Here is a 26712-nt window from a genome sequence, read left to right as displayed (position 1 = left end):
CACCCTGTGGATTTCAATGGAGATTTAGGGGACAGGAGTTGGCCTAATGGCTAGGTTGGGCGGTCGACCTCAAATCTGGGGAACCGGCTTCGAGTGTTGGTAAGGACGCCCAACATCCCGTGATTCTGGGCAAATCACTTAATCTTCCTGTGACAAAAATGAACTGGTGCTCGTCTAAAATGCTTTAATTCCCGATACCTTCAGGTCAAGTTCCGTGAAAAAAAAAAAGAATTAAAAATCTCCAGTTCAGCAAAGATGCTGCAGGCTCGCTCCAGGAGGCTTCCTGAAGGCGACCACGGGCTGGAGAGGTAAGTTGGGTTCTTGGAGGATTCCTGGACCTCGTCGGATGGGCTACCCAAAGCTGTGGGGTGTCGGGTGCAGGGATGTCTTTTGAGGTGGATTCTTCTTACCAGCTCCAGTCGTGGTCGGGGGGATCCTTCAGGTTGAGGCTGCAGGTGTCGGGTTGAAGCTCGAGGTAGGTTGGGGATCACCTGATCCCAGACCAGGATCGCTGGGGAGACCTCCTTATGGTGTTGGGTCACTCAAACTCCGGCTGTGGGCATCAGGTGCAGAGTGGTGCAGAATTGCAGAGCCGCCTGGATCCAGATTCTGTGGCTAGAGTCTTTGTTGAGCAAATCCAGTGCTCATGGGAGACAGAGTCTTTAAGATGGATGCTGGGCAGGTCCTCCGAGCTCTGGAGGGCTTCTGGAAATGCTGGGGTTTCCACTGTGGGCAGGTTGGAGTTGGGACAGGCAAGTAGGGCTGGGACCAAAGCAGTTGGAGTCCTCTTCTTTCTGGGTCAGTACAGCTCTTCAGTCCTTCTTCTTTCTTCTTCGAATCTGAGGAGGCAATGTTCAGGGTTGCCCCTAAATACAAAATTAAAGGGTGTTAAAGGGCGTGTAGGTCAGGACAAATGGGTCCCTTCCTTGGGGTGGGTACACCCCCTATTATTCCACCCTCCAGTGGGAGGGGGGCATGAGCCTCTTACTAAGTGACTGGGTCCCCTCATCTTCAAGGTGGAGGGTACTGAGATGTCTGCTTCACCTCGCCACCTCACCTGAGGGGTGGAGTTGGCAAAGGTGGGCACACCTCTCCTCCTAACTTGGTTTTCCCATTGATTCTCCTGCCCAAAGTGGGGATCAGAACCAGTGGGAGCCAGTTGATGGGGGCAGCGCAAAAGGCAGGGACAGCTTACAGAGGTGGCATGCCTTTGAAGCTTCAACTTCGTGGACCCAGCCCATCCTGGGGGAGGAGGCATGACACCTCTGCCCACGATGGGCTTTGCTTCTGGACACGGGTCCAGTGGAGGTTCTCTACCCAGGGGTTCAGCAACCTGTCTGGTGGTGGCAACTAGTGGGCAACCATTCAGGTTGCTTTTCAGGGGCATCTCTAAGATGCCCTCTGAGTGCACTTTACATTAAATCGCACACTGGTATCAGGGGTTAATCTGTAACTTACGCAGCAGAGGCGGTAGAATGACACTAAGCCCAGTGACTATCAAGAAGCAGGGGGGTACCTGGTGGTGGGGGAGGGATGATGGAGTGATTACTGTAGGTCCACACACCGGGGAGGGAGTGGTACGGGGGCAGGGCAACCTAGCCGTAAAAGTCTATGTGGTGTTTAATATACAAACACATGGCGCAGGGGGGGTGTGACCTTCGATGTGACAACCACTGGAGATGGGAGGATGTACTATCTCTCATGGAGGCCTGACCTCTGACTGATTTTCTAAGTATGTGTCCCAGGCGTACTGCTGTGGAGCCTCACTCTGATGTGTCATCAGTGCGTGCCAGGCTTTGACCTCCGCAGTTGCCCATTTTAGCAAGTCTTATGGCCAGATCTGCATGGAGGGGGCTTCTGGGCATTTCCAAGCCATGGCTAGCCACCATTTTGCTAGTACATACACCAAGTCAATACATTTTGTGGAATAATTGTGCCTGATTGTGCGTATTGAGATTCCCGGGCAATACCATATGGGGATCAACAAGTAGTGTCCATCTGGTAATGTCTGTCAGTGATGCTGACACCTCTTGCAAGAATCGCCCGACAGTTGGGCAGGCCCATACCCTATGATGGAAATCCCCCTCGAAAGACACCAAAATCCTGATATTAAGCTTGGAAGAAATCATAGGGAGCAGATCCCTATACTCCCTATATCTACTATGTTCTTCAAGGTCATCACAAATCTCACGAAAGGCTTGCAATGGCTTAACCACTGCATACTCAGCAGCTGTGACGCTTTGCCCCTTTATAGCTCCCAGTCAGTTCCTAAGAAGACCAGTGCCCCATCAATCACTGCCGAACTTGCAAAACTAAAAGGAGAAATCACATCCATGAAAAAAGCAGGAAACATCAAACTGTGCTCAAGATAAACTGAGCTGCAAAGTCTAGTTAAGAGTTTGTTGAGCTTTGCTCAAGTCCTCTTTATGCTGCCAATATTTTGAGTATCTGAGATGTCAAACAAATTGATATGCAGGTTCAAAGAAATTAGGAAGTCTCATACCCGTTTGGCCACAGTTGCAATGCTTCCGTTCCCCAATACGATGTTCCATTCTATTTCCATCTGAGATCGTGGTCCTCCATGGGCCAATTGCAACTCACACAGCCAGAAGTAATTTGAGTGCCTGTTCACCAGGATCACCAGTCTTTTCAAATGTCTGCCAATTCGTGCCCATGATTAATATCTAAGTGAACTCACTTTTGGTCATACTTCTCTAAAATATTCAATGACAGCCATGCTACTTATAAACATTCTTTGGAAACCTCAGGGCTACATAAGACTTGAACTATTTGACAAAGTCGTGCAGCGAACCGTAACCTAGTTACAAATTGATCTGATACCTTAAGTTTGGGCTGTGTACTACAGCCTGGGTTTTGGTGCCAGACCTCAAGATGTCTCTCATCATTCTTGCAGGCCAGGATGCAAGCTATAGATATGCAATGGTTTCTCTCTCAACATATCTCTTTCAAGCACTGTGCCAGGTGGCACATCCATGTTTCTTATGTTTGGACTTGTGTGTTTTCTTTGCTTCCCTCAATAGGTCTTCCTGTTTCTTCACTTGCTTGTACGTTGGAGACACCTGCGTCTTGGTGAGATTGCCCCTGCAATTCCTGGTGACAGCCTACTAACGCAAGATGAGAACCAGCTGGAGATATTTCACCCTAACCAAAACAAAGCCAGTGATTTAGGGTGACCTGCTAGAGCTCTGGACCAATGATTTCTAGCCATAATATGCACTGTATCACAGTGATTTGAAGAGGGCTTGTGCCTTTTAATTGTTACCATATTAAGCCACAAGAGGACTGGCCCGTCTTTGCGCATTCACAGGGATTGAAGTTTGAAATCTTTAGTGGTTTTAGAATGTAGCTTCTTTGAAGGGGCCACACTTACCTTCCAATAATCAAGGAGCTTTCAACTCACTTTCAGACCATTTTGTTCACCTAAATTTCCGCACTACACCCATTAGGTATCTTCATTCTTTGAAAAGGTCAACTCCAAGTGGTGCTCCATTTTTTTAAAGTGAGTTGGGGCGGAGACATCATTTGCCCTAATGCTAAAGTTTGGAACTCACTGCCCATGTCTACCAGAGAAGCTGATGGTTGCCAGACACCTACAGGCAGGCAAATATCTGGTTCTAATGAAATAGAGCTCTTTCTGGTCTGGTTGCTTTTTAATGTTTCTGTCACCATGATGATGGTGTCTGCTAACATTTGGACGGTTCATTAATTTCCTAAACTAAACTGAAGTAATCTTCTGAAATTAATCCATCGCATAATGTGTTGAAAACCAGAGCATAATGTGTTAAAAACCAGAGCAAAAACCAGAGCAAGTCTCCAAGCCTTAGCAAGAAGTGAGCAAAGATGTCCAGAGCCCTTCTAGATTGACTGAGGAAAGAACGTCTCCTCCCAGTACCAATGAAGGCACCACGCACAGAATAGAATATGTGGAAAGGCGGCAGGCGCCATCTTTAGAGGTTCACAACTAGGAGTTAAAACCCACAAGGGGAAACAGCCTTCTGTGGCAATCTCCTGATTCTTGATTGGAGATGGTGATAGCGATGGTTAAACTAGCAAGGTACCAAACCCCTCAAGACATCAGGAAGGAGAAACAAGCCAGGCAGAACCACAGATCCAAGGGCAGAAGAGCCACACGAAATTCCAACTGCTTGAGAAAAGGATTATAACAAGGGTAGTACAACACCAATCAGAAAATAACAGAAATAACAAGGCTAATTCTCAACAGAAAAATCCAAACTGGTGCAGAAAAACCAAGGACAAAATTGAACAACAGATGGACGCTAAGAATGACAAACATATAGGGAGCATGATGCGTCCTGACACATCATACCTTTTCAAGCACTAACTTTTAAATACGTGAACCAGGAACTGACGTCCCAGGAAGAAAATTCCAGTAACTCCCTGTGGATCCATGCATGCCATCTTAGGAAGTCATTTTATATGGTTAAGCTTTGTCCGTTTTTGGGAAATCATGGATATGCTTCATAGAAGAAGCCCAAGTATGGTGTTCTAGAACATTCTAGAATTCTAGTGGTACTCACAATCCATAACAAACCCCTCTCTATTCCTGTACGACCGGCTATATTGGTGCGGCTTTGGTGGTAACGAAGACTTGTGAAAACAAATCACTGGAATATGGAAGACAGATGTCATCCCTCGCAGCCCAACGTGTGCAAACAACTTAAAAGAAAATATATGAGAAAAATCTACAGGGATAGTCATGAAAAACCGAAAAAAAGTGTGTAAAAATTTAAGAGGAAAACACGTTCAATATACATAGGAAGACTTGAGTTCGAAACTCATATGAGGACTTTAGCAGGTAGGTATCATTGTGCTAAGACACAGGATTCCTCTAAAAAAGAAGGTACTGGAAAACCTGTGCAAATGATCCCTTGGACCATAGCGTAATTAGTTAAAAAAATACATTTTGCAAAGAACCAATACGGAGGTGCGTAAAAAGAACCCATTCAATATCGTGTGAATATTCTATAGGGAGAAAGGAGGAGAGAAAACTTTACAGGAGGGCCATTTGTGAAGAATACATAGGATTGCGCCAAGAACCGAAATGAGGAAACCTAGGAAGGTAAAGTGAGCCTCGCAGTGGTACACTATATCAATGAGTTAACACGAAAAGGGCTGCAATCCCACAAATTCAATGGTAAAAGCTCAACAGATGACTATACAGCCTCCTCCCCTTGCGCATGATGACATTTTAGATATGGTACTTACATGACAAAGTTGCTCAGCAGCCACTTGGCTGTCGCCAGCAGAGCATAGAGAGGCTACAGAGAAGCAAAAGAAAACAAAAACAAGACCCCAGTCAGTGATCAGTCTTTGTGACACTCACTGTTTGAGAGATGATTACACAGTTCAGCAAATCCAATGTATATATATATATATATATATATATATATATATATATATATATATATATATAGAGAGAGAGAGAGAGAGAGAGATATATATACATATATATTTATATATACATACATAGACAAACACACACACACATATATATGTGTGTGTGTGTGTGTACCTGTGTGCAGAGTAGTAAGTTCAAACCAAACAAATTTCAAAGTACTGGGAGATCATTTACAGCAGAATGTACACACCCTCATGACCATCCCACATAAAACCAGCCCAGTGTGGATGAACATACGTTTACAGACTGAAAAATGAAAATCTTCAGTTTCTCCAAGTCCAGGTCTTGTCCCATTTCTATCTATATGAGGGGGGGGGGGGGTCCTTGAATTGGGGAGAAGACATTTATTCTCATAGATAGGGAATGTGGATTCTAACCTTAGCAATCTCAAGCACTTGAGGAATTTGACCTCTGGAAGGTTTGAGTACACTGTATCTAGACCAGCAAAGCCTGGGGTACACCCAAAAGCTGGAGGAGAAGCTCTCTGAGGAAGACACAATTAGCATAGAAGGAGGGCATAATGACAGTGATACTCTGCACGTGTGTAAGCCCACTGCGTCTTTAATTAAGGTCACAACACTAATTCACCAATTTGCCTGGCTGAGGTAATGGTAATAAGAAAAAGAACTTTACAAGAAAAACAACGTACTTACCTTTGGTAATGCTCTTTTTATTGGATACTCTAACTGCAGACTCACCTCTACAATAATCGCAGGAGCCAGACTGGATCACAGACTGGATCTTGAGTTTTTTTAACAGCAATTTCTCCTGCGCACCAGCAGATGGCGACACGGGAGTCTATGATGGCCTCATGACACTGTGAAGTCCCTATATCCACTATCCCTGTGCTCTTAAGTTAATTTTATCTTTTACTCTACAACACATGAGACGTGGATCAATTAAGAAAAACCAGGAGTGACACCATGCTGAAACTAGCGTAGGACCTTTTTAATTGACACAAGAGCTCACGCCACAGAACAGGGAGGAGGGAGGGCAGTGAGGAATCTGCGGTAAGATTGAATATCCACCAGAAAGAGAATTACAGAAGGTAAGTAACATGTTCTTCTGATGAATATTCTAACTGCACAATCATCGCCTCTAGAATTGATACTCAAGCAGTATTTCCTAAGAGGTGGAGCGTCTGCCAAGTGGACTCAAATCAAAAAGTCCTGCAGACCTGAGCTGGCAATATTGCTCATTATGCAGAGTTGAGTGTCAAGGCAGTAGTGCTTAGTGAATATATGTATTTATGTATGCCCAAGGACTGGAGCACCATTTGCTAATGTTGTTCAGGCAGCTTTGACTTGGGTGGAGTGAGTCCATTGGCCCACAGGGGGTCAGAAGAAAATCCACCTGGACACGGTCTGCTTCTGCACCATTTTCCATTTCTTGGTCAGCTGGCCATCCACACAGTACTCTTCTAGTCCAAGTCCGCAGCACCAATTTGTCAGGAGAGAAAGTGGTGTACGAAGGTTGCACTGACAGTGTCTGTAGCTCACTTAACAGCACGTAGAAGTAACAACAATAAAAAGAAATGCCTTAATGGTGAAGAGCTATAGACAATTGTGCATGGGCTCAAACAGCGTGCACATCTGATGCAGGTGGACCATCTTAAAGTCATATTGAAGCATAACAAAGGGCTTTGGTAGACATGTGTGAAACCTTTAAAAACCTCATCTAAATTAGGTTGGTCCGACAAACAGAAAAAGGCAGAGAGGGCAGATATATAGCCTTTAACTGTGCCCACTGCAAAGCCTTGCTGGGCCAAAGACAAAACAAACAAGAAAACATCAACAGCTTTGTCTACAGGAGGACAATCCAATGGTCTTTACACCAAAGTGTACATGAAAGTGATGGATGGAATGCTTGAACTAATCTCAGCCATTGGTCATTACTCGGGCCGCATCCACGTCCAACATTAATATGCACACCATGCCACCTCAGTTTAGTTCCACTTAGTGTGGCGAAAAGATCCATCCAGGGCATTCCACACTGGTTAATAGTGTTCGCTGGCTACCAAAAGAGAAAAAGATATCCATGATCTGTCAGCTGGATTCTGCTAATTTAATCTGCCCTGGTGTTTAGAGACACTGCTGCATGATTGGCTACCATAGAGAGCCCTAGTCGGAGGAGCCACCTCCAAAAGCACAGTGCCCCACAGCACTGCTTGTTGCAGTATCACCTACCTGGTGGTTGTGTTGCCCATCGGGACTTGCCCCAGTCTCCCTCTGATGGATGGCAGAAAAGATTTCAAAGTCATCCAGATGGTATGAAGCACTTTGAGAATAATGCCTCCTTCCGCTGGTGACCACAGACCCCTGATCTCCACCTCTCCCAGATGACCGCTCCAACCCAGAGACAAAACACTACAAAACGGATCCGTTCAAAATAAGCTCCAAGCACTCCAAGATCAAACCATGTATGTGGATATCCAGTGTCTTTTATTCAGACATAAGGCTTCTCATTCAACGTTTCCTTCTAGGCCTAACTGGGACACATGACAAGCTCCATCTAAGAGACCAAAGAAGAATTACATATACCAGTACACAGAAAACCGAACAGAACCATTCCCCTAAGAGCTACATGAGTAAAAACCTAAGAGCGCTTAATATACTATTGTTATTACCGGTACTTCTAAAGAGTTGAACTAAAATGCAACAACAACAGGATTCTGTAAAAAAAAAAGTATGATCGCTGGGCTCCATGCTACGGAGCCAGGATAGTCAAATAAAAAAATATAAACAAATAAATAAGGTGTGAAGATCCCGTTTATATCAAGAGAATCAAAGACCCAAACAAGTTGACCCCGAACCTGAGCTGAGGCTTTCCCTGAATATAGAAAGATGGAATAAATCATGTCTTGCTGGGGCGGGAAATCAGATCTCTGGAGTTGGCCCTGAAACATTCAAAATTGTTAAGACTATGGGAATGATATCTCGAAAAAAGCAAGCACCACAAATGGTGCATAGAAAACTCCTACTTGAAACACTGCAGCCGAACTGGGAACTGGGCCTGGTGCTCTGAGCTTCCTGAGGCTACAGGATGGCATCTCTAATAAGCTGTCACATCACTGGTGATCCGTAGGCAGGGGTTCGCAGTCCACGTGGACACCATCTTGGAGTGGACCACCAAACACCGTGAGCTTGTGGGTATGGACCTATACCTATACTTAGAACTGGCTCTCGTGGAGGGGTGAAGGTTACCTTAAAGAAAAGAAAAAATCCAGCAGGGGAGATGTTGGCAAACATGGAGGAACAGCCAAAATATAGAACAAATCTTCTATTTATAGCTGGAAATGTCACAGCAATATACCACCCTGTTAGACCAGAACAAGCCAGTGTGTACAAGTGATCACATGCATAAATCACATGCCCACCAGACATATACCTAACAAATATTAATTATATTAATACACTTAAAGTAACATCAAAAAAAGCTTGAAACAATCTATCTGTGTGTGCCCAGATACTATAAGAGAAGAGAAATTCATTCCATACTACATTGTCACTTACAATGGATACATCACCCATATGTATCCACACATACCCTACCTACTGTACAATCTCATTCATCCTTTCTCCAAGAGGAAGAGGTGGATTTTAGCCATAACAGAAATATCCTGACCCCGCAGCAAGCGTTCATAGGTTATATTCCGGTGATAGCCCACATTTTATCATTTTTATTAGGGCCATTTGTGGATCTGTGGAATTTTTCAGTGTACGTGGTTTCTGTTCTTAGTAATATGGTTTCTACTGATCCCCCTCTGCCCCCGGGAGAGGTCACTGACCATTTGATTTCATTCCCACAGTGATTCTGGGTCACATAATGATGCACAAGTGGTGCCCTCTTGGTCTGGCAACCTATCCTGGATCTTTGATAGAGGATGTGATTTTGTACAGGTTGGCTTGTTTAACCTAAGTAGAACTTGTTGCGGACATGGTATACAGAAGACGACATTCTTTGTGTTGCAAGTTCAAAAATAATTTTGGTAACAGTAATACAGTTAATAGTGAGCGGGTGGTGAATTGACACGCACATCTGTGTGTCCCTGAATCTTTGTTCTCCTGGCTGGTTTAACCAGATATTGTCTACTATTTTTACCTTTTTTAAATGAAAACAATAGGACAGGAAGTTTCAAATTGCAAAGCATTTTCCAGTTAGATTTATTGATATTCTTAATCCTGTTGGCATTAGTATCATATGTCAATACACAGGTCAAAGGCGTGGACCTTCTGTTTCTTTAGCCACAAGAAGTCTTTCTTTAGGAGTAAACCATGCTCTTTTGAGTGGAGACCTCACAAATGTCCTGGTATAACCCCTAGCCACCACGTTGTTGCAAAGGATGTTGCCATTTTGAAAATATTCATCCTTATTGATGCAATTCCTGTGAATATGCAGGAAGTGCCCAGAGAGCAGGGTTTCTTAATGGGACCTATGGTAATTACCGGTGAAGTGTAAGAGTGTATTCTTATTGTTGGGTTTGGAAAAAAGGCCTACTGCTAAGAATCCATCCTCCGCTTTAACCCAAACGCCCCGAAAATTGAGTCAAAAGCCGTCATGAATTTTAAGTCAGCTGTCCAGTGGTTGAGCCACTTCTGGGAACTTTTAAGTTCATTCAGGGGGCCTTCCCTTGACAAAGCATCTTTCACCCCTATAAGCACTGTATGGGGTAGAGCGAAGGGCATGCCACATTACAAGTTGATGGTCACCAGCCGCCACTGAGGATCTTGGATGCAGATGTTGTATGACAGACAGCACTCACGTTGTGCGCAATGAAAATGTAGGTCCATTGAAAAGACCATTTATGCCAACCAGCACAAGCAACAAGGACAATGAATGATGCCAGAAGTCCACAAAGCCTTAGAAATTACATCACCAAAGCAAAGCGCTGAGCCCAAAACATCAGGAACATACCCTGAATGTCCTGGGTTCATCGTGGTGGTGCAATGGCATTGGATGCCACTGTTTTCAGAATGGCCCCTATGAGGGAAATCCTTTGTGTCGGCATCAAATAGGACTTCGGTTTGGTGATGGAAAACCTCAGGGATGAATGAAGTGCAATCGTCGTTCTGAGGTAGTCTGTGACCGATGCAGTGAGCAATGCCATCACCTTCATAAACACCTGAGAGTCGGAGGTGAGGCCGAAGTGTAGAATGGCAAATTGAAAATTCTTCACCCAATCATGAAGCTGGTAGCACCTGTGCGACTGCTGGATGGGCACATGAAAGCATGCGACCTTCAAGCCCAAGAATACCTTCCAATTCATCAGATCCAGTGCAGCGAGATCCTTGGCTAGAGTAGCTTGAATTTATACTTCCTTAGGAAAGGCTTCAGAGGATGAAGATCCAAAATCGTCATGACTCTCCATCATTCGTGGGCACCAGGAAGTAGTAGGAGTAACACCCTTGTCTATTTCTGGGTTCAGTAACCTCTCAGTGGCCCCTTGCATCAAAAGTCTTGACTTCCAGAAGAATGATGGTATGACCTCCTGGCACTTGAATTGGAACAGGTAAGATGCAAGTAGGTTATAAAAAGAGTGGCCAGGCATAGTCTCCTTTTTGAATAACGTGCAGGTCCTACCGATCTGAAGTGATAGATTTCCAGTAGAAAACCATGAATAGCAAAAATGTAATCCTGCCCTGTACCTGCTGTTAATGGTCCTGCGAGGGGCCATCAAAGCAGTTTGGAAGCTGTTGCGGGGGGTGCCAGACACATCTTTGCGCTTTGATTCCTTATCTAGTGGTGTGGAAGGCAATGCAGTTGAGTTGACCTTGCTGGTGGAAGCTTATACCACTAGCCTTTTTGGGGTTGGATTTTGGGGGAGAAAGGCCTGGCATATTTGGTCTAGTCACTGGGTGGTTTGAATGTGGGGACCGAGCATGGCTTCATCCAAGCAGCCAATAAGCTATCTGTTATGGTTTCAATGTAAGGCAGCAAAGACTCCAACATGGCAGGCCCGTGTGCTAAGATTTGTCAACAAATTAGCCTTCATTTTTACAGTAGGCAAGTGTAATTGAAAAATTTCAGTTGCACTATGACAAGCGAAGGAGGCACTGTTGTTCTGTGTGTGGTCCTGGTGGACATTCTAATTCAGCGCTGGGAGCAGTTTCCAACCCACTAGCATTTTGTCAATCCAGGTACCATCTAGTATTGGTATAGTGAGGAGGAATCAAGCTGTCCACCTCTTACTTGTGGTCATTGTCATGTAGTATAATCTGAAGTACTTGAACCATGCCTGAACTGGAGTCAAACAGACCCTCTAGAATCGTATAGTACTGACATCGAGGGAGAGGGAGGGAATCACTTTTCAAACTTGGGGGGCTGCGCTGTGGTTATTTCACAATGCAACACAGGTCTGGTGTTGGCCGACGGCGGGACTGGATCCCACATGGGCAATTCTGGAGTGGCTCCAGGGGCCAGAGTAGAACTATGGACTGCTGCTGGCATGGAACCAGAAGAAGGCTAGGCATGGTGAGTCAGGGCATGTGAATGACCCTCCGGTGGAAATACGACCAAAGCTGCCTGCCTCCTTGGGGCCCGAAGGCGCTCCAGAGGGATCCAGTATCATCTTCAAGGTTTGCAGCATAGACTCCTTAAAGGTGCTGCAGCCAGCCTTCTAACTGCTCAGTCAGAAGATGGCAGCGGTTCGGGACCTTGTAGTGTGACTGCGCAGCTTCTCACCTGTAGGGGAGGGGATATGTTCCAATTGGCATTGTTGTGTTAGTGGTGCAACAACTGGATTTATCCGAAGATTGAGATTGAGATTTGGTGTAGGAAAGGCACTGCATCTGGAACAGGAATGCCCCTGTGAGTTGTAGAGGGATCAGGAATATTGAGCATGACCTCCTCTTCTGTTCCACAACAGAGAGCTGTTGTTGCATGACTCTGAATCATGACCACACCACAAAAAATGCCATGTGGATCTATGACTGAGATCTACTTTCTGTAGCACAGTTGGAAAACTATAGTTTTGGGGGGTGAGGTGGGGTGGAGAGAAACAATTTCTTTTGGCACACTGTCCTTACTGAATTTTGGTGTCAGTACAATCAACAAAGTTAGGAGTGGAGCTTTGAATCCACAGCAAATGGCATGAACAGAAAGGAACTCACGTCAGAGCTTAGAGGGGGCACCTATATGTAGGTGCCTTCTAAAGGGGGTGCAAGGCCATCAAGTAGTTAGATGCCGCCACAGGAGCAATTGCTGTTTAAAAGCAGCGTCAGAGAGAAGGAGAGAATTAGCCTTATGATGGATAGGATTTATTGCATGATGCAACCCTGATAGTAGACAGATAGGTTTAGGGATTTGATCCATCAAGACACTGATAATAAATAGACTAGTGTAGATAGGCATGTAAAGGGGACCTGGTTACTAATAATCCTGCCTTTGGCACTTAACATGAGAGGATGAGGGACCTGGGTTTGACAGTAGGTATAATAATAGGCTCTTGCCCCAAGATCAGGAGATAATGGAGGGTTCGAGAACGTCCATTACAGAGTTAGAGCTGGTAGTATATATCTCGGTCTTAATTGGTGTTGTGTAACATGACTCAAAACCCATGGATATGGATGAAAAGACACACCTGAGATGAGAATTTTTCAAGTAGGGAGTATCCCAGAAACTACAGGCTGAGAACGGTCAGAGATAATGCTGATGGTTTTGGTGATATGAGGGGTGGTGCTTTGGGAGGAGCTGAAGGTATAAGTCCTGAGGGGAAATGGACTACAGTCTTTTTTTCACAGGTCCATTGTCTGGTTTGAAACCATATCCCTATCTTTCAGTTCCTTCTAACTGTGTTAAGTATATGGTCACTGTGTGAGTTGTTGTGAACAGTTTGAGGTTCCAACTACATCTAGCTCTTGGTGGAAAGGAGGTTGGGTGGGAGACCCATAACTCAGGGTGTAGGGGAAAATGAACAAGAAAGGGGCCCACAGTGGCAAAAATCATTGGTAACCATGAGGAATCATTGTTGCTTAGCCCATGTCCATGCCCAGGAGATGGGCAAGCTCACAGGGGCATGACAGTGTGTGATGTTGCACCCTTCTAGGAGTAGAGGCAAGGTTTGTGTTGACTGCGGGATCCGTCGCGTGGTTAATTTCATGGGCTGCAGATCTTGGTGTACTAGTAGAGGCAGGTGACCGCATCAGTGCATCTGTTGGGTGGCTGGGTAGGGAACCATGCTGGCATCCTTACAAGTTAAAGCTGTCTTTGTGGGGGGAGCGAAAGGGTTTGTTTGCATTCCCAGCATTGGGAGGTGGTGGTACGTTTGGTTGACCCCTGGTTGAGCTGATTGCTCCGGCCCAGGGTGGAGACGGCAGATGAGCCTCTATGACCAGAGCCCACCATGGCTGATGTTATTTGGTCTTTCTGCATTATGCAGGTAATAGTTCACACCAAATGTCTCTAAAGCACTACTACATCACAATTAAAATGCTCCTCAGCTATAGAGTGAAGTGAATCATTTTTGCAGGTTGTGGAGGCTGGATATTTGCCAAAACAAGAAACAGTACAAACCTTTGACTCCCAACTGTCACTGTATGCCAAGTCACTTGGATTCAACCTGGTCCCCAACTTGTCCTTCAAGGAACACACTACCAAAAAGCACATAGATGCCCTGTTACTTGCTGTCTCTTCTAAAGAAACTGAAACTGTTTCTCCCAGAAAGCACATCCAAACTGCTACTGAAGGCCTCATAATGCTCTGCACCATGGCCTCCCAGATCCCACACTTGTACCTCTTATACGCATCTTACAAGCTGCAGCACATCTCACCCAGGGCCTGAAGAAATATGATTTTTCACCACCATCTGGATGGAGCTCTATTGGCTACTCACGCCGTCCCACACCATCTTCAAAAGCAGCTGCATCATTTAAAATGCCATTACAACCTAATCCTGCCACTGCCTTCATGGCCCCTGCAGACAAAGGTAGCTAGGCCAGTGCCAGTGCAGGGGTACTGACAGGCAAGGCACAGCTAGCAGCAGTTGCCTCTGGCTGCCCCAAACTGAGGTATGGAGAACCACAACATTGTGACAGGTACCTGCGCCCCACACCTACTATCCACTGTAAGAACATCATAAGTACTGTGAAGACTCTGAACTTATTGTGTATCATTGTATCTGCCGGTTGTTGCAGTAAAGAACTCATACTGTGAAAGTTAGCTTTTTGGGCCAGAAAAAGCTAACACCCACAACTGCTTAGGCTACATTTAGCACAGAGCAAACTGCAGTGAGAGTATGGCCAGCAGTGGCATCAGCAAAGAAATCAGCAAAGAAATAGAAGGGGTCCTTGAATCTTCTGCTCTGGATTCAATTGACTACCAACTTAAAGAGGGCCTGTGATGCTCAGTATGGTGAAATGCATATCTCATCTCAACCTTGATTATGACATAATTTCTGTGAAACAATGGGAGGCCATGTTCTACCTCATGTACACACCGAGAGCCCCAAACCAGTCTGTTAAGCATTACCATTATCCCGATCTTGTCTTTCTGGCATGGGGGACCACTGCGTAGGAGAGCTGGGCTGATTGTAGGGTCCTTTGGGGTGTGTGGAATTCGAGTCGGCTGTTCAGGTATGCCGGTCCGGTGTTGTGGAGGGCTTTGTGTGCATGGGTGAGAATCTTGAAGGTGATTCTACCCTCGATGGGGAGCCAGTTGAGAGTGCGCAGGTGCTGGGAGATATGGCAGTGTCTTGGCAGGTTGAGGATCAGTCTTGCGGCGGCGTTCTGTATGTTTTGAAGCTTGCGGGTGAGGTTTTTGTTTCTTCCGTTGTAGAGTGCGTTGCAGTAGTCAAGTATGCTGGTGACGAGGGCGTGAGTGACAGTCTTTCTGTGCTCGAGGGGGATCCATTTGAAGGTCTTACGTAGGAGGCGGAGGGTGTGGAAGCAGGAGTTGATCTGGTGGTCCATTTTGAGCTCGGAGTCCAGGATGATTCCAAGGTTGCGTGCGTGGTCCCTGGGGGTGGGCGGGCTTCCGAGGGCGGGGGGCCACCAGGTGTCGTTCTAGGCATCGGGGTGTGGGCCCATGATGAGTACTTCTGTTTTGTCAGTGTTGAGTTGTAGGCAGCTGCTTTTCATCCATTTGGCGACTGCTTCCATGCCTTCTTGAAAGTTGTGTTTGGCTGCGTTGGGTTCGTTGGATAAGGAGAGGATGAGTTGGGTGTTGTCGGCATATGAAATAATGTTGAATCCAGGGATTCTGACGATGGGGGCGAGCAGAGCCATGTAGACGTTGAACAGCATGGGCTGAGGGAGGATCCCTGGGGGACTCTGCAAGGGGTTGGTGCAGGGTCCGAGAGGAAAGGAGGGAGTCTGACCCACTGCGTTCTGCCGGAGAGGAAAGAGTGGATGCAATCAAGAGCCTTGTCCCGGATCCCTGCGTCATGGAGTCTGCGTGTTAAGGTGAGGTGAGAGACTGTGTCGAAGGCCGCTGAGAGGTCTAGGAGGATGAGGGCTACTGTTTCTCCTTTGTCCAGGAGGGAGCAGATGTCGTCTGTTGCGGCGAGGGAGGCGGTTTCTGTACTGTGTTTTTTTCTGAACCCGGATTGGGAGGAGTCGAGGATGTTGTGCTCTTCGATGAAGGTGGCAGGTTGGCTGTTGATGGCTTTCTCAATTACTTTAGCTGGGAACGGGAGCAGGGAGATGGGTCTGTAGTTTTTTAGGTCAGTGGGGTCAGTGGGGTCTGCCGAGGGCTTCTTCAGGAGGGGGTTGATTTTGGCGTGTTTCCAGTCATCGGGGAAAGAGGCGTTCGCCAGGGAGTGGTTGATGGTGTGGCGAAGCATGGGTACGATGGTGTCGGCGGCTGAGTTGAAGATGTGGTGGGGGCAGGGGTCCGAGGGGGCCCCGGAGTGGATTGACTTCATCGTCTTCAGTGTGTCTTTGGAGGTGAGGGCTGTCCAGCTGTCAATCGTTGGCTTCAGGGTGTCGGGGGTGGCTGGTGAGGGTTCGGTGTGCTGGCTGTCTTCGTCAAAGTTGTTGTAAATATTTTTGATTTTGTGGTGGAAGAAAGTGCTGAGTTTGTTGCAGAGGTCTTGTGAGGGAGGGATGTCAATAGATTCGCTGGTTGGTTGGGCGAACTTCTTGATGATGCTGAAGAGCTCTTTGCTGTTGTGTGCGTGTGTGAAGATTCTGCCTTTGATCGCTGTTTTTCTCATATTTCTGATGAGTTGGTGGTGGGCATTGATGGTGACTCTGAAGTTGTTGTGGGCTTCTGTGGATTTGGAGTTCCCCCAGGTCTTTTCGAGGCGGCGACATGTGCCTCTGGACTCTCAAAGTTCGGTGGTAAACCATCTGACTTTCTTGGCGTGTGTGTTGTTGTTCTTCTTGAGGGGGGCTATGGTGTTGGCACTGTCGGAGATCCATCTGTGCAGAGTTTGGGCTGTGGTGTTGGGGTCGTCGTCTTCCGTGGTGGTTGGGGTGGAGTTGCTGAGTGAGGAGGTGAGCTGGTGGTCGGTGATTTTGGTCCAGTTTCTTCATAGAAGCAGGGGCTGGTGTCTGTGGATGCTGGGTGTTCTGAAGGTGAAGTGGATGCATCGATGGTCTGTCCACGGGAGTTCGTTGGTGTGGCTGAAAGTGATGGAGTTTCCTGTTGTGAAAAGGGGGTCGAGGGTGTGTCCTGCTGAGTGCATGGGTTCGGTCACAATCTGGCAGAGTCCAATGTTGCGGAGGTTGTCCAGGAGGTATGTGGTGTTGGGGTCTAGTTGGTTGTCAAGGTGGAAGTTGAGGTCTCCCAGCAGGGTGTAGTTGGTGGACGCAATGGCCTGCTGAGAGATGATGTACGTGATGGAGTTGGTGAACGGTCCGCGAGGTCCGGGGGGTCGGTAGATGAGAGTTCCTCAGAGGGTGGTGGTAGGGCTGGCCTGTATTTTGAAGTGTAGGTGTTCCATCAGGTCTGTGGGCTCGTCGGAGAGTGTGCTTAGACGGAGGGTGGATTTGTGGACGATGGCGATTCCTCCTCCAGGGCAGGTGGGGCGGTCCTTCCAGGAGATCTTGTATCCTTGGGCAATGGCGAAGGTGATGTCCGTTCCCGAGGTGGTGTTGGTCCAGGTTTCGGTGAGGAATGTTACTTCCGGGGTGGTTCTGTCGATGAAGTCCCAGATTTCGGTGGTGTGTTTGTGGAGGAATCGGACATTGAGGAAGATGCATTGCAGGGTCTTCGGTTCGGTTGTGTTCTTGCGGGTGGGTTGTGCTGGATCCGTGGTCCTGGTGATGCTGCAGGTGTGCCGGCAGCGGTGACAGCTGAAAGGTCCGGGGGTGTCGGTTGGTGATGCTAGCTTGCACCCATGCTAGGTACACTTAGGAACATCTAGTTAGAGAGGCATCGTAGGAGTATGCACCTTTTATTATCATGTGTTTTATATACTTGAATGTATTCATGATTTTAGTGCAATGGTAGAACTATACCATCCTTTTACTTTCATAGTACTGTTGATCATTTATATCCTATACTGTCTAATGGTTGTTGCAGCACATCTATTCTACACCAGAAAAACAACTGTTCAATAAATGTTTATTGAAAACGCCCTGCTCGTTTATTGTGTGTATCTCTCTGAGACAAACTAAGTGAGCATGAGTGACTGAGCGAAAAGTAGTATATTGTTTCCACGGTCCTGAGGGATCAGGGTTGTCATGTTCTGAAGTTGCCAGAATCTATTCTCTCCTTGGTAAGAGGAGATTATAGTGGCACTGTGAGCTAGCTGATACAGACAGGCTAACATACCCAGTGGGGGTGCACAGAATCAGTCTGCCACCAATCCCCCAGTTTGCTATCCAAACACGCAGATCCTGTATAGGTCATAAAGGAACTACACAACAGTGGGGGGCTATGCTGGAGGAGCCTGGGAGATGGGGGTCCATGTCAAGACACCTGTGGAGGGCTCCCTATTTATTGCCCTCTTCATTGCAGTAAGAGAACAGTGGAACTGCCTGTCTAAACACTGGGATCCTGAACTGGCAGCCGTGACCACGATTGACCCTTTAACTGTCTCCTCCTCTGGGTGACCCATGGTGCTGCCCAAACAAAATCTGCTGTGAACACTGCAAGGGTTGGCTCAGATTACTTTATTATGTGACACTACCAGAATAACGTTATAGATTGCTTGGGCCCGAAATTGATAGCGACATGTTGCTGGCACGAATACCACCTAAGCCCAACGGGGGCCCGGCAACTGCCCCCTTGGCTAGTATGGCTCAAAGTGCGGCTTCTGATAAGGAGCCAATGTTGGGGGAGACCACACCTCTATCTATCCTGGATATCAAGAACTTGACACTGAAGGGCACCATGGCCATTACAGAAAAGCTTGATGGGGTGACCATCTCAGTTTCGCTACTGCGCCAGAATATGGACAAGATGAGGGAGCCCATAAAGGACTTGGGCACAAGAGCTGATAGTACAGATGAAACACTGGGTACTCACATCAACCAGCTGGCGGATCAAGAAAGACGCTTACAAATGCAAGAAGCCAAGTTAGCGGAATTGGAAGATAGGTCATGAAGCAATAATGTACACATACTGTGTCTGCCAGAAGGGACGGAATCCATGGCAGTAGAGTAATTCTTGGAATCCTTGTTGCCCACCATCCTGCCAGAGGTGGAAAGAGAGGGGAACTGCAAGTGGACAGGGCTCATAGAACCCTGGGAGGAAAACTGAAACTTGGGGTGCCGCTGCGTATGCTAATTGCAAGGCTACTGAGATATAAAGGCAAAATGGACATACTGGCGGTGACTCGACAGCAAGGAGACGTGGAATTTAACAGGAAGAGGATCTCTTTTACCCAGACTGTGGTGTGGCAATGCAAAAGAAGAGGAGATTGTTCATAGAAGTGAAATGGAAACTAAGAGATTGTGGTTTAGCATACACACTCTTGCCTCACGCCTCCAAGTGGATTGGCAGGGAAAGTGACATTTCTTTAAACATGCTGAGAACGCTATGCAGTTCATCGAGAACCACTGACCGGCAGGACAAAACAGAGCACTTACTCATGGACACATGTTTTTGGTTCAATGGGAGGGGGGCTGCCGACACTGTATTATGTGAAACCGAGGGGGGTGAATATCAGTTGATTAAGTATAAAGCGCAAGTCGGAAATGGCAGGGGAGATATACAGGTATAATAGTGTTTTCCAGAGTGCTTGTTACTACTGGTGGCATGGTTCCTGAGACGCACCATTACTGGAGACCACAGGAGCTGCAAACTAGATGGGTGAAGTTTGATTGTTTGGGGGGAGGGGTTGACATTCCATGTTTTGCTTGTGGAAGCCAGGTTGGGGTGGGCCACACAGGTTGGGGGGAAGGGAGGCAGAACAGTTCCCAGGTGTTATGGGGGGAATTTGTTTCTGGGCTTAAGAGAGAGAGGCTAAGGCTACATCCAACACAACAACACGTTAGCATGGGTGAAACGTATATTGTATGCATGAGGTGACAGCAATTTACTGGAATGTTGAGAGGATACAGTATTCCATTAAACGGCAGAGAATATGGTCATATGCTCATAAGCACCTGGAGCGAATAGTAATGCTGCAGGAGACCCATCTGATAACACAGGAACACGAGAAGATACGGGCTACATGGGGTGCAGACTATTGTATGCCAGCTTTACATCTTCGGCATGAAGATGTTACAATGGGTAGATGTCAGCATCCCTGTTAAGGTGGACAGTGAATTAAAGGCGGCAGATGGCAGATACATAGATGTGATGGGGGAAATATGTGGCAAACGCACTGTATTACTAAACACATATGCACCCAACATTGACACACCGGACTTCTTCAAGGGAGTAGTACGTCTCTTAAGACCCTAAGCACATTATGCTATCGCCTGGATGGGTGACTGTAAATGTGTGCTAGATAGAAATCTTGATAGCTCAAGGCCCACTGCTTGGCAGGTCATCTAGAGCACTGTTGGAGGGTATGGACACTTTAAACTTATTAGAATTGTGGACAGCCAATTGAGAGGCTTCTCTTTCTATTCCTCCCTGCACAGGACATTCTCCAGCATAGTGTATATGCTTATTGATCCAGATCAGGTGGCACACTTTGGAAAGGCCTGGTACTTGGACCAGACCCTCTCAGACCATGTCCTGCTTGCTGATCAACTGCAGAGCCAGGCTTATGTGAACCGGTACCATGGTGACAATTTAAATCTCGAGCTCTACATGACCAAGCATTCCTGAAGAAATCAGAAAAGCAGTGCATCAATTTTTTGACGTGAATATGTGAACGGTGTCCTCTGCCGATGTGGTATGGGAAGCCTTTAAGGTGACCATATGGGGAAGTGTATCGCTATGACCTATGTATGGAGTGCGGAAATCACTGGGGTGCACAGTTACGACATTGGAACAGAGGCCATGATGGTGGAACTCAGGGCGCGCTTCAAAGCGCTGGACACTCGCTTTGACTCCCTTGATAAGCGCCTGGATTCCGTGGGCATCCGTCTTGGCCAGCAGGAAGGGCGCTTGACAACTGCAGAGGGCAGAATTTCCAACCTGTAGGATGGCACCGCCCAAACCACAAAAAAGGTTGAAAGCATGGAGAAACAACTTAAAACGATTGCCATCAAGAATGGAGATATGGAGGTGCGGGGCACCGCAACAATATCCGTGTAGTGGACATCGCCGAAATCCACCAACACTGAGCTGCTTGGCGGCTTCATTGAGACATTGTTAACGGACCTGTTTGGACGGGACTCCTTCACCTCCACCTTTGTAGTGGAACATGCACATTGCACGCTTGGTCGACGTCTTAACCCTGGCTGCCCCCCACGACCGATAAGTGCCCCTCTTCTCAACTTTAAGGACACTACGCTTTGAATGGCTCATGAAACATGCTCACTTGAATGGCAGGGGTCGTCTGTTTCTATCTACCCGGACATTACCGCGATGGTGCAGGAGATATGCGGGAGTCAAGACGAACCTTCACAAGCTAGTACTACACTATGGGATGCTTTACCCTGCCTGCTTAAAGGTGGATGTTGATGGCCACTCCCATATATTCGACTCTCTGCATGCCGCCCGGGAGTTCTGCCTTGCCTTCTTCAAGTCGGGGAGCCAGCGGGGGTCCCTCTCTCCACGCTGCTCTCCGGGTGTCCCAGACTCAGGTGTCAGCGCTGACCTTTTCTCAGACGGCTAGACAGACGGCGTCTCCGTTCCCATGGCTTACTGTATTGACTCCCATTGATGACCCTGCCTGTTTCTTTGCTTTCATTTTACCTTTTCTTTGCATGCTATTTCAGGATCTGTTGCCACCTATGGCTGTTTGTAGCTAACCCTTACAGGTATAATTGATCCAACAGAATCGGGGACTCGGCTTGGCGTTGCCATACCCCCAATGCAGTTGCACAGTACACCTGATGTTTTCACATTGCGTTGTACAATGTTTAATATTCTTTCATGTTTGACTCTCACAGTTGGGGTATGGGGCTTTCCCTGGGAGTTTGCAGTGGGGGATGGGTGGAGGGTGAGGGGTGAGGGGTACGGGTTGATCAGAAATGTATTTGGAATATTGTGCATCCGATTGTGTATATTATGGTACAGCAAACAACACTCGGGTCTTTGTGCTTCACTCACTGTCGGTATAGATAATGGCTAACAGGATACAATCAGAAGCAAATATCACACTGATATCCTGAAATGTTCAAGGTCTTAACAACAAACGTAAATGTAAGCAAGTTATCCACTATTTGCAACGGCACCATATAGACATTGCCTTCCTGCAGGAGACACATTTTTCACCCACAGTCCAGCCTAACCTGGCTACTAATTGGGGAACGCACAGATATTTTGCAGGGTACAGTTCGTATGCTAGAGGGGTTGCCATATTGATTCATAAGCGAGTCCCCTTTCGTGAGGTGGAGGTCTAAAGGGATGCTGCGGGGTGCTTTCTGCTTGTCAAGGGGTGTCTGCTGGAGCAGTTGGTGCTCCTAGTTATTGTGTATGCACCAAATATTGACGATCCTGGCTTCTATGGTGAAGTTTTTTCACAAATTGAGAGCATGGGGGCGGACCATGTTTGCTTGGGCGGGTATCTTAACATACTCCTAGACCCTGATAGGGACAGCGCTGCATCCACTGCGGAAACAAAATCCCGGGTCAGGCGCTCGCTGATAGATTTAATAGAAACATACAGTCTGAAAGACGCATGGACACACCACAGCCCGGTCAGATGGTATATACCCATTACTCCGCCCCGCACAACACCTGGACCCGATTAGATTACTGGCTCCTGTCCCCGGGGTTGACACTGTGGGTTTGTTCGGTCCAACACCTTCCTCATGCACTCTCCGACCATTCCCCGGTCCTGCTGCAGTTGCAGATCCCCAGGACCGGGGGAGTGGAAAGGCAATGAAGATTCCCTGACATGGCGCTGCGCGATGTACTGTTTGAGTCTGAGCCACGGGATTCAATCATAGAGTATTTTGCGCTTAACAATGGCACTGTGGCCACCAAAGCTACGCTATGGGAGGCTTTCAAGGCCTACGCCAGGGGGGTATGTATCTCAAACAGCGCTGGGGGGCTTAGGGATCTGCAGCGCACATTGTCGCAGTTGGAAACACAGCTAGCAGAGATTGATAGTGGCGATGCGAATTCGCATCATCCGTCTAACCTACAACGGTGTGCTGCCCTAATTGCGGAATTTCGCGAAGCAGCTGAGTGTAAAGCGCATTATCTGAGAAAGTATGTGGTAGCCATGCTATATGGGGAGGGAGGGAGGCCGCGCAGGCCTCTTGCCCGATTAATGCAACACACTCGTAAGCAGACCTATATCGCTGAGTTACAAGGGCAGGATGGATCACGCATAACCGGCAATGTAGGCATACTCGAGGAGGTCCTTACTTATTATACAGACTTATATACATCCAGAGCCGCATCTGACACGACGGCCCACAGAGAATATCTGGATGACATTGCATTGGTCTAGCTTGATAGGGCACATCGGGACTTTTTGGCAGAACCCTTTACGGAAGACGAAGTCACAGAGGCCATAAATGCACTGGATGGTTCCAAAGCTCCGGGACTTGATGGGCTTACTGACAGTTTCTATAAAAGATATAAGACAATCCTGACCCCACACTTCATAGACTTATATCAGGAAGCGGTGGAATCAGAAGAGCTTCCCCCTACGTTACGGGAGGCGGTTATAATACTTCTTTCCAAGCCTGGAAAAGATCCATTGAAATGTGGCTCCTATAGACCACTCTCCCTGTTAAATTTCGATAACAAGATTCTGGCCAAGATACTGGCCACTAGGCTTGCACTAATTATTGATTAAATGATCTCTTCCGCACAGTCTGGCTTCATCCCACACAAGTCAATGGCCTTAAGTCTCCGTACCCTATTTGCCACTCAGCACAGAATGGCCCCCTCACTACCCGCGGCGGATGTGCTGCTTGATGCGCAGAAGGCCTTCAACTCCCTTGAATGGCCCTCCTTGTTTGCCACACTGGATTGACTTAGGGTGCCGGATTGGTTCCTGGCAGTCATCAAACTGCTATATACGCAGCCTACAGCGCAAATAAGTTTGAACGGCACGGTAACTACTTCATTCCCGCTTATGAGAGGGACCCGACACGGCTGCCCGCTCTTGCCTCTACTGTTTGTAATGGCATTGGACCCTCTAATACGGCACCTACAGGAGAAACATCTACACCGGGGTTTACAATTTAAAACGGGCCCACTGCTCCTCACATTGTATGCCGATGATATCATACTGTGTTTTCAGCACCCCAGTGACAATCTTATGCCGGTATGGTGCTCTCTCGGGCCTCCATATCAATTGGGGTAAGTCGGAGGTCTTCCCGCGTACTGACGTGCCATGTGACAGATCTGCGGAATATCCACTGGCGTGGTGCGAGGACTCCGTTAAATATCTTGGTATCCATATTCATCGAGATACTAATCTCATCCTGCAGCTAACTACGGTCCCGTGGTTGAGTAGCTGGGGTGTGACGTGGAGCGCTGGCTAAAGTTACCCTTGACGATGGTGGGGCGAATTGCCATTATTAAGATGGTGGTCCTCCCACACTTTCTGTATTTATTTCAAAATATTCCCATTCCATTATAGAATGGTTTTTTGCTGATGTGCATTCTCACCTGATTCAGCTGGTATCGGGAGGCAAACGACCCAGGATTGACTTTGATACCGTGACGTTGTCGTATGAGCGGGAAGGGTTCGAGGTCCCAGACCTCCGCACATACTACCTGGTTGCTCATGCAGGCTTTGTGCGGCATTCGTACCATGCTGATGCAAGGATCCCCAATCTCAGGCCAGAAGTGGACCTGGTATATCCGGCACCCTTGAAAACGCTCCTACCGGCGGGCGTGGGATGTGACCTGCAAGACATTCAGACGTTGTCCACAACGAGCTAGGCCTGGGGTCGTCTGATTAGAGTGACTGGGGCACATCTCCTCTACTCCTCCTCATTGCCACTGGTGGGAAATAGCTGGGTCCCTAACCTTGCAGGAGACATTGGTGAAGTGCATCTTGGCAAAGTTCCATTTGGCGACATTCGGTGACTTGTTCCCTAACGGTCACGTATTTTCATGCACGGAGGATGCTCGGTTTGTAGATGCCACAGTCATGGACCATTTCATATTGCGACATTTGAAGGGGGCACTGCAGGACAGAATTCCTAGCTACCCGCTCGAGCCCCCTTAGTTTCCCCTGCTGGTGGGAGTTATCAAGGATGCAAGTGGACGTCATCTCATGTCCAAACTGTATAAAGCCACCATCTCCCTGCTCCCGAAACGGGATGCTGGTGTGCATGCCACCTGGGAGCGGGATTTGGGCCAACCCATCTCTGACTCACAGTGGCATGATTGCTGTGCACAAATACGGCGAGTTTCCCCTAATCATAGGCACAAGTTACTGTACTTTACGTTTCTATGGCGGGCATATATGACACCTAGTAGGATACATCGTATGGAACCTTCTCGCCCACACGCATGTCCTAGATGTCACTCCCCAGAGGCAGACTTTGCACACATGGCATGGACTTGTGACAAGATCACCAGATACTGGTGGGCAGCCTTCACCGAGCTCTCCCGTATGGTTGACATGGAGCTCACACCTTCCTCACTACTGGAACTTATGGGACATACACATGAACTCCCTAAATCTAAGAGACGTTTTGTCGCAATTGCACTCCTCATTGACAAAAGGGAAGTGGCCATTAATTGGGCTAGCGAATTTTCGCCCACAACAAAAACATGGCTACGCAGTATGACATACTGCAACACGAATAGTGATACATAGGCACTGATGCAACCGCCTGCATCCAGGCTGCTTGACATAAGGCAGCCATTTCATGCATATCTGTTAGCCACACAGGATTCGGGGGTCACACAGCCTCATCACTAGCGCTCCCCTCACAGTTCTGGGGCAAACGGGGCACACAACCTTCGCTGGGTGGACGGTGATCCAATAGCGATTTGTGTGGCCCCTTCATCTCCTCTGAGATCCAGGACTCTCGTTCTCAATGATTGTTTTTTCTGTTGTTGCCCTTCTTTCTTTTTGATGAATGTATGTATTTACATGGATCTGAAATCCTTACCACTCACAATCAATGCACAACTGTACCATTATTATCTCTCTCTCTGACTTGTTTACTCGAAAACCAATAAATAAAAGTTTTTTTAAAAATGTATGACCACAGGCGCTGCTGGCATTACTCCTGACCCCCCGCCAGAAAACAACAGCATTGCCAGTGCAGGAATATGGGGGCAGGCATCAAAAAATGAAGGGCCCGAATATATTTACATGTAGCAGCTGGTCCCTTGGTGGACCAAGACTAGTGCTACAAGGCCTCTATTCCTAAGATGCAGAGGGAGATTTCCCACCGAACACAGGAGATTTGTGTGAGGCTGGCCGGATGGTGTGTTATGAGGCCTTCCTCGAAAACTGGGCGGGTCACCGGTGGATGCTACCTGGCGTATGCTGGTCTGGCAGTGGCTATCCGCGTGGCCTGGGGAGGGTTCCCACGCACCCGGAAATGCAAGTCTTAAACCAGACTCTTCCAGGTATGGGAGGAGACGGCAAACTCATTACTCAAATCTGTTCATTAGTGATACCCTGCATGGCCACCTGTATTGCCATGCTGAAGACGCAATGGGAGGATGGCACAGGTATGGAGTTGAGGGAGCAGGATTTGACATCCCTGCTGAGTAACTGTAGAAAGGTCACACTTAATGCACGCCTGAAACTAATACACTCTAAAAGCGTCCACACAGATTATATTACACCACAGTAGCTGCACAGACTAGACCCCTCTTAACTGGAGCAACAC

The 26712-nt window shown here is 47.4% G+C and overlaps 1 protein-coding gene across 6 annotated transcripts in view; it reads right to left on the bottom strand.

Moving 5' to 3' along the window:
- Positions 1-26712, bottom strand: part of CACNA2D4 (calcium voltage-gated channel auxiliary subunit alpha2delta 4) — a 1002329-nt gene that overhangs the window by 73746 nt on the left and 901871 nt on the right. For all 6 annotated transcript variants that reach the window (XM_085652199.1, XM_085652201.1, XM_085652202.1 and 3 more), the window contains one exon: positions 5248-5300. In XM_085652199.1, the coding sequence (XP_085508325.1) occupies positions 5248-5300 (53 nt within the window). The remainder of the gene's footprint in view (positions 1-5247; positions 5301-26712) is intronic.

The sequence above is a fragment of the Triturus cristatus genome, chromosome 4_1 (genome assembly GCF_964204655.1).
Source record: "Triturus cristatus chromosome 4_1, aTriCri1.1, whole genome shotgun sequence".
NCBI classification, from domain to species: Eukaryota; Metazoa; Chordata; class Amphibia; order Caudata; family Salamandridae; genus Triturus; species Triturus cristatus.
The sequence above is the reverse complement of the archived record's forward strand: the minus strand, read 5'-3'. Positions and strand labels throughout refer to the sequence as shown.